Source organism: Zosterops lateralis, assembly GCF_965231275.1.
Source record: "Zosterops lateralis genome assembly, chromosome: 12".
Classification (NCBI taxonomy): Eukaryota; Metazoa; Chordata; class Aves; order Passeriformes; family Zosteropidae; genus Zosterops; species Zosterops lateralis.
The window spans coordinates 18,375,331-18,390,231 of NC_139772.1; the positions used below are offsets into that span (position 1 = coordinate 18,375,331).

The 14,901-nt window shown below is 42.4% G+C and overlaps 1 protein-coding gene across 1 annotated transcript in view; it reads right to left on the reverse strand.

Annotated features, from left to right (window-relative positions):
• The window catches only part of SLC7A10 (solute carrier family 7 member 10), a gene marked incomplete at its 5' end in the record, with an annotated part of 40,029 nt that extends 26,950 nt beyond the window's left edge, over window positions 1–13,079 (reverse strand). Inside the window, one exon of the mRNA XM_083869859.1 lies at window positions 12,986–13,079. Coding sequence (XP_083725985.1) covers window positions 12,986–13,079 — 94 coding nt within the window. The remainder of the gene's footprint in view (window positions 1–12,985) is intronic.
• Window positions 13,080–14,901: the final 1,822 nt, after the last annotated feature.

Consider the following 14,901-nt stretch of genomic DNA (forward strand, 5'->3'; position numbering starts at 1 on the left):
CCATTCAGCTGATTTAGTGTTTGTCCCTTGGCTGAGACATCCCTTTCTAAAGTGACAGCTACATCTCTGGGAGTGCTCTCACAGGACTCTCTTCACCTGCAATGATTTTCAGTATTTACCAAGAAGAAAAGCAATTACAAAATGCTGTTGTAAAGCTCACCAACTCAGCTATAAAAACAGCCAGAGTTCAGCTGTGTCAGGGAGTGCTCTGGCTCAGACAAGGACAATATGACAGATACAGCTTTTTACAGCCCACTCTTTAGCCCTACTCATGCCAACGGTAAAGACCCCTGCACCATCTTTGAAGCATCATTTTTTTAATGGAAAATGCTGGATTTTTTTTTCCCTTTTTTTCTTGCCCTCCTTTCTTTTTGCTCATTGTGATTGATCATGGTGAACAGATTATTCAGTCTGGGAAATTAATCAGCATCTGCTGCCCAGTGGGAAAGCCTCTTGCTGTCCATTCCTGAAAGCTGTCAGTCCTCATGGATGTGTCATTGGCCAAATCAGAAAGATTAAATAAAACATCAGTATGCAATTTCTGAGTTACACAGCACACAGAAGGATTTTTTTGTTAGACAAGTCTAGGCTCTAGCAGAAGAAACCAGCCTGGAAGTTGGAATGTCTCTCTGAACCCCACACTGCTTCACCCCCCCTCCTTACCTCATACAGCATCTCTGCAGCTTTTTGCTGTGAAAAATGTTCCCCCTTCAGAATTAAAAACTTCATTTGCATGTATTGGTGTCCTTGCAACCCTCAGGATACCAAAAACCCATGTGTGCTCTGCATCAGCCAAGGGGCAGTGTGGGACTTATGGAGCAGCACTACAGGAATGAGCAGGTCTGGAGAAAAGACACAGCCTGGACTTGATTGCTCAACTGCAAATAAACCAAAACCTAATTCCCACTCTTGCCTCTGATTTTCTCTCAAACTATTGGGGTTTATGGCTTCTGCTCTGATCTCACCAGGGTGAGCCCTGCAAGTGTCCTCAGACTCAGGCTAGCTGATGGACATTTGACTGTGCTTACACAGCTTCTGCAAACTTGGCATCCATTAGGAGCACCTCTAAACTAGGCATCACTTAATCCTTCATTTCTGAGGGGGTATAATGGGAACTTCAGTATGCTAAACTTTTAAGGTAAAGCTTACTCTTCAATATTACCCTGAATAGTAAAAGGCTAAAATGTTCAAAGTGCCTTCCTGAATTGAAATCCCTGGCAATACATATTTAAAACAAAGCTATATGAAAATGGCAGTAAAAATCATCCAAATACATCAACTGTTGTTTTATAGCTCAGGTTATGTTACTGAGAAGAAAGATTGATTTGGAATTTCCTATAAGGTTCACTGCCATTGTCTAGGATCTTACACAACCTTATTTTGGATGCAGATGGAAATGAGACATGAACTTCTTAGCAAAGCTTAGGGTAATTGCAGGTTTCACATCTCCTTGAATAGAAGTCATTCAATCTCTCAAGTTTACATTCTTCTGGCTGTAAATCTGTGTTGGTGTATTCTGTATAGTTAGTTTTACCTCTTAGCATGGTAATCTCAGCAATTATATCTCTCATTTACATCTCTAGGTGGCTTTCTCTCTGTTTTATCAAAGAATACAAAGGCTACAGTCAATGAACTGAGATGGAATTTAAAAGCAAAAAAAAAAAGGTATTTATGCTTCCTGGGGTGTGTACAAGTATTGCACAATGATATTTGACTTAAAGCTTGTATTTAACTCAAAGTGCACTTTGGTAAACAGCTCAACCTGAGTTTAAACGAGATTTACAAACACCTATCAGCTCAGCATACACTTTAACAGATACCACTTATGATGTATTTATACATGTATTTATGATTTACACATGTATTTATGATGTATTTATGATCTACACTGTCCATGTATTTATAACTGTGCTGACTTGTATCTTAACTTTATTTTTAAATTTATAATTTATTTTAAAGAACATGTTTAGACAATTTTACTGAGGAGAACTAGAAACTCCTGGGTTTCCAAAAGAAATGGCAGCTTTTCTTGCAGTTCTTAAATACCTATGATCACGGAATTCAAGGACCTGTTGTAATATGATCATGAGTTAGCAATATTGCTATATAGTACCCTTATGCATGTGTGAATCTTGTATTTGCAAATACCACAACTATCTTTTGAAATTTAAGTATCTTCAGAATTATGAGACTTCATGTTGCTCACCGATGTCTTTATATATCAGGTTTATCTAAGAAGTTTACCAGGTGTGTAAAAAAATTCATCAAAAGAATGTCACTCCTTCCCCCTGAATAGAAAAACTTGTTCATAGAGTAGTTTGAGTACACGGAAACATGGAATTAAATTAGCTAATCCCGCAAAACAGATGTTAACACAGACTTGAACATCCCTGGATCACAGAGTATGGGACTCTGGTTATAATCAACACTTTCTGTTCTAGTTTTCCAACAGATTGGAGATCTGTCTTGTTTTCTTCTTTCCTAGTTTCCTAAGGTAACAGACTCATGTCTGAAGCACATTCTTTATACATGTCACTTTACAGACGTTTTCTCCTTGGTTTGGGGTTTTTCAGCTCTAGTGTTTCTGAGCAGCTAAAGCTCAGCCATGAATTCCTTGGACTATTTCAGAAGGCCTCAAAGGGAAACAAAGGGATTTTGTTAAGATGATATAGTCACAGACCATTCAGGGGGGTTCTGTGAGTGGATGGCTAAAAGTGAATTTGCTCCTTTTGGCCTTTGTGTGCCCCTTTCTCTGTCTGAAACAGAGAGGACGGTCCCCACCTGCTGCAAAGGGCAGCCAGGATGCTGCTCCTGTCCCTGGCTGTGTTTGGTCAATGACAAGTCTGTTCATTTGCAGGTTTGTAGTAAAATGAGTGAATGGGACTGGCCCCTGTAACTTCAATTAACGAGAACAGATTACACTTGTTGGCATTGCTCTCTGCTGTGCAACCTGAACATTAAGGTTCATTCTCAACTGCTTCACTGCAGTGAGAGTGCCAGCCTTGCTCAGGTATGGGGGCAATAAAGGATTAAAGTGTTTGCATCTCGCTGCTTTAATTTAATTTAAAGCCTGATCCTATGAGGCAATGAAATCCTCCACTCTTGTTGCCCTCAGTAGGATTTGAGGGACTTGGGACCAGTTAAGAAAAGGGTCTTTAATTTTCTGTCAGGAGCACAAGCATGTGAAGGAGAACTATTCCTTCTGTACACACTTGTAATATGTACAGGATTGGGAACTTTTTGTAATAGTCTGCTTAAATCTTACTGTGTTGCTAGGAAACGGGCCCTGTCCACAACCAAAAACATGGAGACATTGTGTCCTACTGGTTTCTGGCAGAGTTTACCATAAGAAATGGCTTAATTGCAACAAGATCTACTAGCAGGAGTACAAAAAATGTGATTTGTCAGCTTTTTTGTCAGCTTTTTCTTTTAATTACAAATATTTTAATTCTATCACACACATGGAAATCCCTTTCAGGCTGAAGGCTAGGCATGTGAGGACACCACCAGAATCAAACACTTCTTTCCTTTATTCTTTAAAATACTGATTCAGCTATTTTTAAATTTACTTGAGTCAAAGTATAGTGTTTGGAAGCTTAACAAGCTTGGATACTCTCTGCTCTTTTGTACAAATTAAGGCTATTACTGTTTTCAAGACTCTTATAAAAAGACTTGATTATGTATGTTTCCAAAATGTATGGCTTTTCAAGTTACCAGACTGAATTTAAAAGTATCAGAAATAAGAAACCTGTATTTATGGAGACCTAGAATGACATTTCTGATGCAGTTTCTTATCTCTTTCAGGACATCAGAACTCTCAGCATTGTTTTAAATTAGTGATTAAACAAGGCTTGAAACCCCAATACTAAAGAATGAATCTACTATCAAAACAGGACAAAACCTGAGCAGAGAAAAAAATAAGCCATGGGGAAATCGAAACAAAATATAGTCTGAAGTGACCTCCCTCAAAACAAACAAGTAAATCCTGTCCTATTAAGCTCTCAGGAGAGCTGCTAAAGAATTTTGAAATAATCCAGACAAGGAACTCAACCCCATACTTTCATTCTTGTCAGTCCTTTTCTTGCAACTCCCTAATAAAAAATGATCCCTTGTGTGTTTTGTACAAAAGGGTGAATTTTTATGATATAAAAGCACATACTTTAAAGCTCTAAGTCCTCATTCCTTGGCAGTCATTATCTTCAGGTTTATGGAGAAACACATATTGATCCTTCCCAAGGCACAGGTGGGCAGGGAGGCAAGAAACATTATTCTGAATTCATCAGCCTTCTTTGTGGGGCCTGGCCAGGAGCAATCTCACAGCACAATACTACTAAAAACCTATAATAATATGGCACCTGTTAATAGTTATTTCTCCTTCTCTCAGGGTGGCTGCACAATTTAACAGCAAAAAGATGGAAGACACTGAGGATCTGGGAGACAAGCCAAGTAAGGATGTTTTTTCATGTCTGACCTGTAGCTTATAATGTCCTGAACGTGTACGCAAGTGCATTGGCCTTTGCACAAAACTCCTGGTGTTACAGAGAAGGGGTTTCAACATTCAGACCTCAACTTTTGTCCTCCACTGTCTGGATGCATCTCTACAAGAGATCAACTTTTTATACTAGCTGCTCATTCCTGTATGATTTTCTAACCAGAGTTAATGTACAATAATTAATGTGCCTGACCAGTGCTATATGTGAATTAGAAATTTTGTGATAGGAAGCCTTGTGACATTCACTGCCACAGATCACATTAATATTGTGGATTTTAGCTCTCTGACCTAGTATATTCAACAGAATGAGATTCTTCCTTAACTTGATTTCTCCTGCTATTCGTGGATGTAAATAAGGCCCTTATATTGTTCAAACATAATTTTTTGTGGTATACTATATTAAGATGTTTTGCCTGATCTAGATTAAGCAGCTTCATATAACTGATGAAAGAGCTATTGTTTTTCACAGCAGAAAAACTGCCACTCATCCAGATCACTGACCTATTTCTGGAGTTAGAAGTAACCTTTCTAAAGTTTTACTGATTTTAAATGGTATGTTTTACACTACTGACATTTTAGCCCCACATCTGAGTGCGATTACACCATTATTTAAGGATCAGATTAAAAAAATTCAACTTGATTTTCAGATGCAAGAAGATTTTAGTTTTTTGTAAGTTTTGGTACTATTCTAAAGAAAGTGTTAAATGAATCAGAGCAATTCAGCCCCCGGGGTTATTCCATTACTCAATGATACAGAAATTCCTCAGGCTCAAACATCACTAGTATAGTCCTCGCCACTTTTCTTGCTCTGAGATCCAGTGGAATTTGTCTCTATTGCCTGAAAGGGATGATGAACCATATCTAGGAGCAAGAATTTAAACAGCTCACCCTAACACCAGATTGGTTCACACATTGCCCTGCTATCAGAAAAACAGCATCTACAAGCTCCTGAAGATGGGAACAACTTGTAGGCAATCACTCTTCAAATCTTTGTTTTCACCCCTGACTTGGAAAGGCCAGTGCTAGAAGAAAACCTCAGGAGAACAAACTAATACTGCATGAAAAGATTTTGTGGAGGCTGACATGAATAAATGGATTTACCACTGTACATGTCTTTCCTCTGCAGGACAACAGGGCTTGCATATTCTCTATGCTTTCTCACTATACAGAGAGAAACACAAGCATTTAAAAAGGAATTAGGGTGTTGAGATGCTCAGTCACTGTTGGATTGCTGGCTCCCTGCTTTTTGCCATGGAACATCTGCTAAAGAACTCTTTGGGACACTTCTGGGTTTTTAAGGACCAGCAGAATAACACAACACTGTTAGGATGTTTTATATTTGGGGCACTTCAGTACTGATAAATGCCTTCTCATTTTACCATGCTGCAATCAGGATGACAAAAAAGTGTGGCAGGCAGTAGAAACTCCCCCCACAGCACAACTGAAAACAGGGTCTCAAAAGGAAAAGTTTGGCACATGAAAAGCTGCAAACAAAAAAAAGCTAAACCTCCACCAAACCATTTCTGCTTGCTGTGAGCCTGCCAAAGCAGAACAGACTTTCTCAACAGAAAAGGCTACATTATGCTAGAAGGAAATGAGCTGCAAGGCACAGGAAAAGGGAACACGAGTGGAGATTTATGGCACTGCTGAAAGCAGGCACTGTACTGCCAGATCAGGAGTGAGACACTTACCAAAGGATGCTACCTTTGTTAGTTCATCTGTCAAGGAAGGAGTTTCTGTGGCAGGGTATCTGAACTACTGGCATTCATTGCAGAGAGCTCATCACTTCAGCCTTGTGAGCAGTCACTATGTCTCAACCACAATTTTCTACTTTTTTTTTAGAAGGTAGGAAGGTAAAAAAACCCCAAAACTAGCAAAACTCACCCAAACTAAACCCGCTCAAACCACCAGTCAAGGAATACTTGACAGCTGATGACTCAGAAACAGAATTGTGTGGCATTTGTTGCAGAAAAGTACAAATTTAGCTTTTTTTTTTTTTTTTTTTTTTTTTTTAAACTCTTAATATTGTACAGGTGGGATTTCAGGTGCTGAATTCTCCTTGATATAGACTGCAGCAGAAAGGCACACCTGTGGACAAATAAAACTATTTTCCTTTTCCAGAAATATTCAGTAAACAAAAATATAAATTTAATGCCTTTAAGGCTCTTTTCCCCCCGCCTCCTCTGCCAGGAATTTCTAATTACAGCTCCTTTTCAGACTTCCTCTGTCAGTAAGTTTAGTCTCAGAGGTAAACTGCTAGCCCAGAGAAGCTGCAGAATCTCCCTGAAATTTTACCAAGCTTAATTTGAACTTTGCCATGATTTTTACTTTCAAGTGAAACTGCAGCTTGTTTTCAGCTCCCTAAACTCAAGCAAAAGGCTATCCCAAATAATTCTGATGGAGAACTGTATGTTGGAACAGGCTTGAAGACCTGGGAACGGGGAACATCCCTAAACATGGGAACATGGTATCACCCCTAAAATATCATGCCGTAAATGTAACTTGCATTTTGGATGGGCATCTGCTGCACCAAGGGAAATACGGGTTGGATATTAGGAAAAAGTTTTTCATGGCAAGAGTGATAAAGTACTGGAATGGTCTGCCTGGGGAGGTGGTGGAGTCACCATCCCTGGGTGTGTTTAAAGAAAGACTGGATGTGGCACTTGGTGCTATATTTAGTTGAGGTGTTAGGGATGAGTTGGACTCAATGATCTTGAAGTCTCTTCCAAGCCAGCGATTTTGTGATCTTTAGGTTTCTTTTTTTCCAAATGCAGAACTGGATTTTTCTCTGTAGTATGAACCTTTTTTCCTATTGGGTACCATGCCAAATTATGGATACCTATCAGCTTAAATGTACATATGGAACCTGGATATGTAATTTTCTGTAGTTTTGAATCCGAGTCTAAACCTCTGGGCTATATGGAAAAAAACATCAACAAGTCCCTCAAAAGTGTCTTTGTGGTTTCTCATTAGTAAGGAATATGTGCCATTCATCTCAAACAAAAATTGACTGCTGACTTTACTAAACCATAATTTGCATTTATGAGAGGACAAGATACTGAATTACAGTTCTCTACAGTCCAGAGTTAGATCCTGAACCATTGCCCTGAAAAAGAAACAGTTGTGCATTTTTAAATACTTTGTGTGTTACATTAGTAAGTGCCATGTGGAACTAAACACTCAAAATATTAGTTAGCAAGGTGTGTAACAGATAAGGAAGCATGACTCCTTTCTGAAGTGTTAAGAAACTTTTTTTTTTTGAGCGAGTGTTTTTTTACATTGAAGTATAATCTGTATTACTCTCACAAGTCACCAAACAAAAGTGTGTCCTGAAACTTCAGTTAGCTGTAATAGTGAAATGCTCTCACACGGATTCAGAGAGGGAGAAATTCTTGCTGCAATGACACTGTTTTCTATGACTCCAGGCAGGATCACAGAAATCAGGAAAAATCATCCAGTGATGTGGGTGGTGGTTTTTTGCTGGTTTTTTCATACATCTTTCTGCTGCAACTTGGGTTCTACTCCAGTGAAGTCCATGGGGTCTGACTAGGAATGATCTCCTAATGATTTGACACGTTACTTGATTAACAGATGGCTCTGATTCAATGACAAACCCAGGCCACTTACACAATGGTGGCACATGGAACATGACCAGAGAGGACAGAGCAGGCACTGTGCATTAATACCTATCCATTTCCACTTGAAAAAGAGGAATGTGAAGGCTATTCCCATGTGTTCTCTTCCCCCAGTGTTAAGCTAGCAGCTTGCTGATCCTGTACGGGGTTTCTGCCAATAAAGACTATCTGTGGGATTTAAGGGATGTTAGAATGGCAAGAGGCACAGCAGTGAGGAGACAGCGAACTGACACACAGGAAGGCTGGCAAATAGTTTTTTGTTACTGACAAGGAGGAAAAATCACATTGGAGTGCTGGACCTGAAAGTGATATTTATGCAAATAAAAATTTCATGTATATGCACATGCAATTATTTGTATGCAAGTATGATGACAGGCAAATATAATGACAATCAAGGCAACTCAGTTGTTCCCTTGATGGATTATCATGGTGTGGACAGTAAACTGCACTACACACTAGGACAACCCTGACTAAGGAAGTATGTCTGATGGAAGGAGGCTTTTCAGCTTGTAGCCATTCTGCTGAGACCATCACTGGGTGGCTGACTGATGTCAGCTATGGATTAAAGTAAGTGTGTGCTGTTGTCTGGGCAATGTGGACAGATAAATTCCAGAAAGTTACTTTCAGAACTTGCAAAAACTGAACATATTGCTCACTGGTCAGTTGAACACAGTTTTGTTACTATCACTGGACCTGAATCAGGAACCAGTTTATAAGGGGTCTTACATCAAACTCGTGTGTGAGTACAGTAAGTACCACAAGTATTTTTTAAGCAACGCCAGGTCAGCTGATGCAGATAACTTGACTGCCTGTGCTCAGCAAAATAAGGAGATGTATTTAGCTTCAGCTGACATATTTTATTGTAGATGAATTTGTAAGTCTTCTAGTAGGTCTCATATAAACTGATACTAAATCATTAATGAGTATACAACAGATTTCATCATAATGCTAGTATGACCCTATGGCTACTTTCATACAGTTTTACAACCACATAAATAAAGATTTTAAGAGATGTTTAACTGTTTGTTTTACATAATGTTACTTGATCTATATTAAACAGTCAAACAACCTTTTTAAAGTGCATTATATATGCAATTTGTGTATTTACTTAAATATACATTTCTAATGTAAGAACAGTGAATTTTGTTGTTCAGCCCCAAAGAACCAGGATGCTATCAGACATTCATCAGTCTGCACTTTCTAGTTCTTGTACTTTTCTAAAGAACAATGGAACGTGGTAGAAATTACGCAAAGACAAGTCATAAAACTTCTTACTTAGCTTTTTACCTACACAGACAAAACCCCAAGGAAGACACTGTATAGCTAAGATGCCTGTGCTCAAAGAAAATACACATGCAAAAATCTTAACTACATACACAGTTCTACAAATGAGATGTAAAGCCAGCTATGTGTATGTGCACGAATTAACTGTTCAATGAAATACATCAAGTTGATTTCTGTGTGTGCTAAATAAAATCTAGTGTGGATTTCAAACAATTATATACTATCTCTAAGTCAATAACACATGTATGTCACTACTTTTTAAGCTGTATCACTTCATCTAAGCATTGGCAAGCTTGATTTGCAGTGCATTTGAGTGCATTAGATTATTAATGTCTGGAGCCCATGAGAGATTTGTTTTCACTGTACATAACCACGTTTGAGATGGAGCAGTTTGGGTGCTTCTACAGCATGTGTCAAGCACTTTCCAAAAGTGCTCTTTCTGTGACAAAGATGAATTACCAGAAAGATTTGTTACTACTACTAAACACTTCAGTTTTGCAGTCATTAACTACCTGTCTCTTTTTAGAGTTAAGAGGTTTTGTATTTAGTACCTGCATTTACACTAGGATACTCAGAAGAGCTGCCTCAGAGTGATATAAACTTTGGAAATAGCCTTCTTCTCTAATCAGGCTTGTTTGTAAACAGTTAAAAAATATAAATGAAGTCATGAAGGACAGATCTACATTGCATGAAAGCCAGGCTGCTGGAAGAGATCAGGAGACTGTTCTATGGGGTGGATATAGGAGAGGCATATTCCTAATTTGATGAAGTTTATTTATTATGGTTTTTTTCTGCATAGTTTGATGAACTGGTAACTCTTATGGCAAAACCTTTCAAATCTCTATAAAAAGAGAATAAAAAGGGATGAATTTTGTGAGTGCATTAAGCATAGCAATTTATTGTGTTGAATACCTTGGCTGTAAAAGTAGTAACATAATTGCCCTACAATTCAAAACATGGCAAGAAGATTGAAAAGGAAGACCTGTTTTCCAGGGAACTAGCATAGGGTATGGGAGCTTCAGGACAACTGGCAAGATAGAGGCTGTCCGTGCCCTCCCTGCTCCCTGGACCAGAATGTGCCCCGTACTCACAGGGCAGGCTGAGCCCCTCCTTAGCTCTAACAGCCAGAGGCATGGTGTGTTTAACCTGGATGTGATGTACCTGTAGAGGTCGTTTTTATTCTCTTGGTTGCTACTGTGATGGAGTACTAACAGACTACAAAATACCGACAGATCTGGCAATTTTTGGAATTCTCTCAAATAAGGTGTAATGGTGACAAAGGTTCTCTCATTCCCAAGCCTTCTCCTTCACTTCATGTCATCACTTTCTGAGTGCTCCCTAGCACAATCTGACTCCCCAGCTCTGCAATTCATAGAATGCCTTATTTTAAGCAAGCAGGATTAGTGTATAGAAGGCAACCACAAGCTTATTAATCACATATTTACAGTACTTTTCAAATACTCCCTCATGTTTCCTCTTCTTAATTACTAGACGATTATAATTCTCTATATCCATCCTGCAGCTGATTAGAATTGTAGAAGAGTCAGCTAAATCAGAACAAAGCTAGACTACATTCCTACTACATACCACTTTGTTACAGAAGACTTTAATACGTGATGTTATTTCATGCATCTGCACGCAAACAAATCAAATTAAAAAACAGGATCTTAGGGTTGTATTTCAAATGTCTTCTATGAAAATATGGGGGAATTTGTAGAAAAAATTTTAGGTTTTATGTGACAAAGCAGATAATCTTCTCTAATACTTAAACCATTTGGGAATACTACAGTTTATCATAAATGTCAGTGCTTTTCCCTGGTCAAATATCCTTGATTAGATGAGAGGCTATTTCACAAGATTTATTTTGGACAGGCATGACATATATGAATGTTGCTTGCAAGATATTGCAAATAAGGTTAATGAAAGGTTGACTGGGAGAGAAGGGTAGCAGTCTCAAGATACCATTCTCTAATACCTAACAAATGATATAGATGCCATAAATCTTCCCTATGGCCAACAGCAAGTTGGGGAATACCTAACTATGGAAGTGCCTTACCTACAGCAATGTGCAGCACTCAGTACTTCATTCTAGCACAAGGTCATCTGTGCTCCACTGAGATCCAGAACCTAGATTCTCCCTCTTAAGTGTGCTGAGGGATTCAAAATAAAGGTATCTTTGTATACACAAACACATCTTCCCACAAACTGCAGATACAGATTTTAGTGTTTCGCTGTGGGAATGGACCGAAATATTTTCTTTTCATGTAACAACCTTGCTCACAATGATCCTGTTGATGGCATTGAAATTTATTTTTTTTTTTTTTCTGCAAGACCATAGTCACCTACATTGGACATAAAGGCATACATGAATACATGACTAAGAGCACAAATTTGCAGGAGAGCATGATGATCACTTATAGGAAGCATGCAGTAAGTCTCCTTCCTCAAGCTTGGTGACATCAATCACAGAGACACATCGGGGCGTCCCAGCCAATTCTGCTACTGAATACAGTGTAATCCCCTGGATGCTGCAGATCCTGCTGTGCCCGCTGTTACCTCTCTGTGCTGCCACGGACCTTGACACAACTGTCACTGCAAGTCTTGTCCACACGTCCTGCTGAAGGTAACGACTGGGTCTTCCTAGGGGGTTTTGAGGCTCACTGGGTTAGTACAGGCTGCTTTTATTCACCTGGGCAAATCTCCCCCACGCTTGCCCCCACATCTCCAGCCCGAAGGCCCCAGGGATGGAGCACGCCGAGCGGCAGCGCTGAGCTGCCCCAATCTCCCCGTTCTGGCTGTGATGAGCAGCAGGCTGAGCCCGCCGGGGAACCGCGCTGCCAGCCATGGTGGCTGTGGGGACAGCACCTGCCAGCCACAGGTGGCTGTGGGGACAGCACCTGCCAGCCGTGCCTGGCTATGGGGACAGCACCTGCCAGCCGTGCCTGGCTATGGGGACAGCACCTGCCGGCCGTGCCTGGCTATGGGGACAGCACCTGCCGGCCGTGGTGGCTGTGGGGACAGCACCTGCCGGCCGTGGTGGCTGCGGGGACAGCACCTGCCGGCCGTGGTGGCTGCGGGGACAGCACCTGCAGCGGCCGCCGCGGGTCCCGGACACCCCGCCAGTGGCTCCGGACAGCCCGCGCTGCCGCCCGGCTCCAATAACCCCCATCTCAGATGAACGAATCAATCTGCTTCAGCCTTACCAACAAGCGCCGCAGACGCCTCAACAGCTCACCGGTCATCAGGAAAAGTCTTTAGGAAACCTCAGGATTTTGCGTTCAGCCGAACGACGGGGCAGAGGGGCTTTCTCCGACCGGCACCTCCGCACGGACCGCGCCTTACAGCGACAGCACTCGCCGCGCCGTGACCGTGACCGTGACCGTGACCGTGACCATGGCCTGACCATGGCCTGACCATGCCGCAGCGCGCTGTCACCTCGCCGGTCCCGCACACCTGCCCGCGGAGCCGCGCATCGCCCCACCGCCGCCTGTCCCCGAGCCGGCCGGTGCCGAGCCCCGGTCCCGGCCCGGTGGGAGTGCCGCGGGCGCGCAGGGGCGGGTCGCGGTGGCCTTACCGATGATGATGGCACAGGCGCTCACCAGCCCGATCTCCTTCTTCAGCGCCACCCGCTCGGGGCCGCCGGGCGCGCGCTGCTCCCCGCCGGCCATCGCTGCCCGCGCTGCTCTGCCCCGCGCCCCGCGCGCATGCGCCGCCCCGCGGGCCGGGGGCGGGGGGGCCGCTCGGCGCCGGGGGTGGCGGGGGGTGCCCGGGACCCCTCAGGGCGGCCGTGCCCCGGTGACGGGCCGCCCTCAGGCACGGCCGCCCGCGGGCACCGCGGCTCTGTCCCCGGGAGCCGCAGGCACAGCGCTGTGCGGCCAGGGCTAAACGCCGGGCGCTGGGCTCGGGCATTCGGCGTGTCGGGCGGCGGGTCCTGCCCGGCGCCACGAGCCGGCCTGGCGCCGACCCTGCCAGAGCCGGCCCCGCGCGGGCTCCCGGCCACCGCCTCCTGAGGGGCTCTCTTAGTTGAAGTAGCGCGATAACGTAAAGAATAAACTTTTTATTGCTTGTCATCAGTACTGCCAGAGTTTAAACCGAGACGGTAATGCCCAAGATCGGCTGGTTTCCGTGCTTTTAACGCCAGTTTGTCCCCGCGCTGTCCCGCACTCGTGAAGCGATCCAGCCCCAGCCCGTGCCCGCCGCGGCTCCTTCGCGCCAGGGCCGGGGCTGAGGGGCCGCCCCGTGTCCCCACAGCCCCGCGGGCTCCCCGCGCCGCTCCCTGCGGGGGTCACCGGCCGGGGAGCCTCAGCAATGAAATGTTCTCTTTCCTCACGCAGGGGATGGAGCTTAAACGTTGGGATCTGTGTCTGTTTGCACATCCTTTTCTCTGTGAGCAAATTGTCTTCACGAGAATGTCAGTGAATGAGATCTCCTCTGCTCTCATATGACATAAAAAACCTAAAGAGTTGCTTGGGAACCTGGGCTCTTCCTTCAAGTTGTGACAGGCAAGGGTTTGTTGATGGCAATGCCCAGTTCCTTACTTGTTTATAAGAGAACATCTTCCTGAGACCGTGTAGGTGACCCATTCTGAAAGAGCATAGGTATAACATTTTTATAAGAAGATTTTGTGGTAACTGACAACGTGCAGCAGGGGCAAACAGTGAGGCAGTGGAAATTGGTTGTGGTGGGGTGGAACAATGAATGTCTGGTTTTTCACCTCAGTGAAGGAAGTTAGGAAGTTTCTGTGGTGACAGCAATCTGATTTTCTTCGACTTTAGAATGAAAAGTATGACCTGACAACTGCTAAACCTTTTGAGAAGGTCTGTGAACTATTCTTAGAAAGCTGATAATTATAGGTGATTTTACTTTATACTGCTGCTTTAGTAGAAAGGCTTACTGATTTTCAGAGGCTGAGGCTTTTTTCCTAAGTCGATCTACTACTCTGTTTCTGAACGAACTGCCTCACTAACCACTCCTAAAACGTCCTGTTGTTGAATTACTATCTAATTTTATAAGAAAGTTTACAAGAAGAGTTACTTATTGACTATATAAACTATATAACAGGTACTACTGTTCTTGTTTAAAGACTAGGAAATATATGCAAAGACTGGAAACAAAGTTTCAGGTGTTCAAAAGTAACCTAATGTATTAGGTGTTTCTTCTGAGTGCATGAATTGATTACTTCATAGCTTTGTTTTTCATTCGTCATCTATATTGTAGTAGGTACCTCTGAGAATCTCTACATGTTAGTCTTATACAGACATTATAATATATTTTGGGTAAGTTTTCTATGATAGTCTATTTCTTTTGTAAAGACAAAAAAAGTACAAAAGTCAAGAAATATGTGAATGAATGGTGCTTCTAACTCTACTGAGTTTCGAGAACCTAATGAAATTTAGGCTCAATTAACCTTTACAGAGAAACCACAGTTTCCTAAATGAATGACACTCAGAAGGATAACACTGCTTGTTTATTTTGGCTGTGGTAAAAATG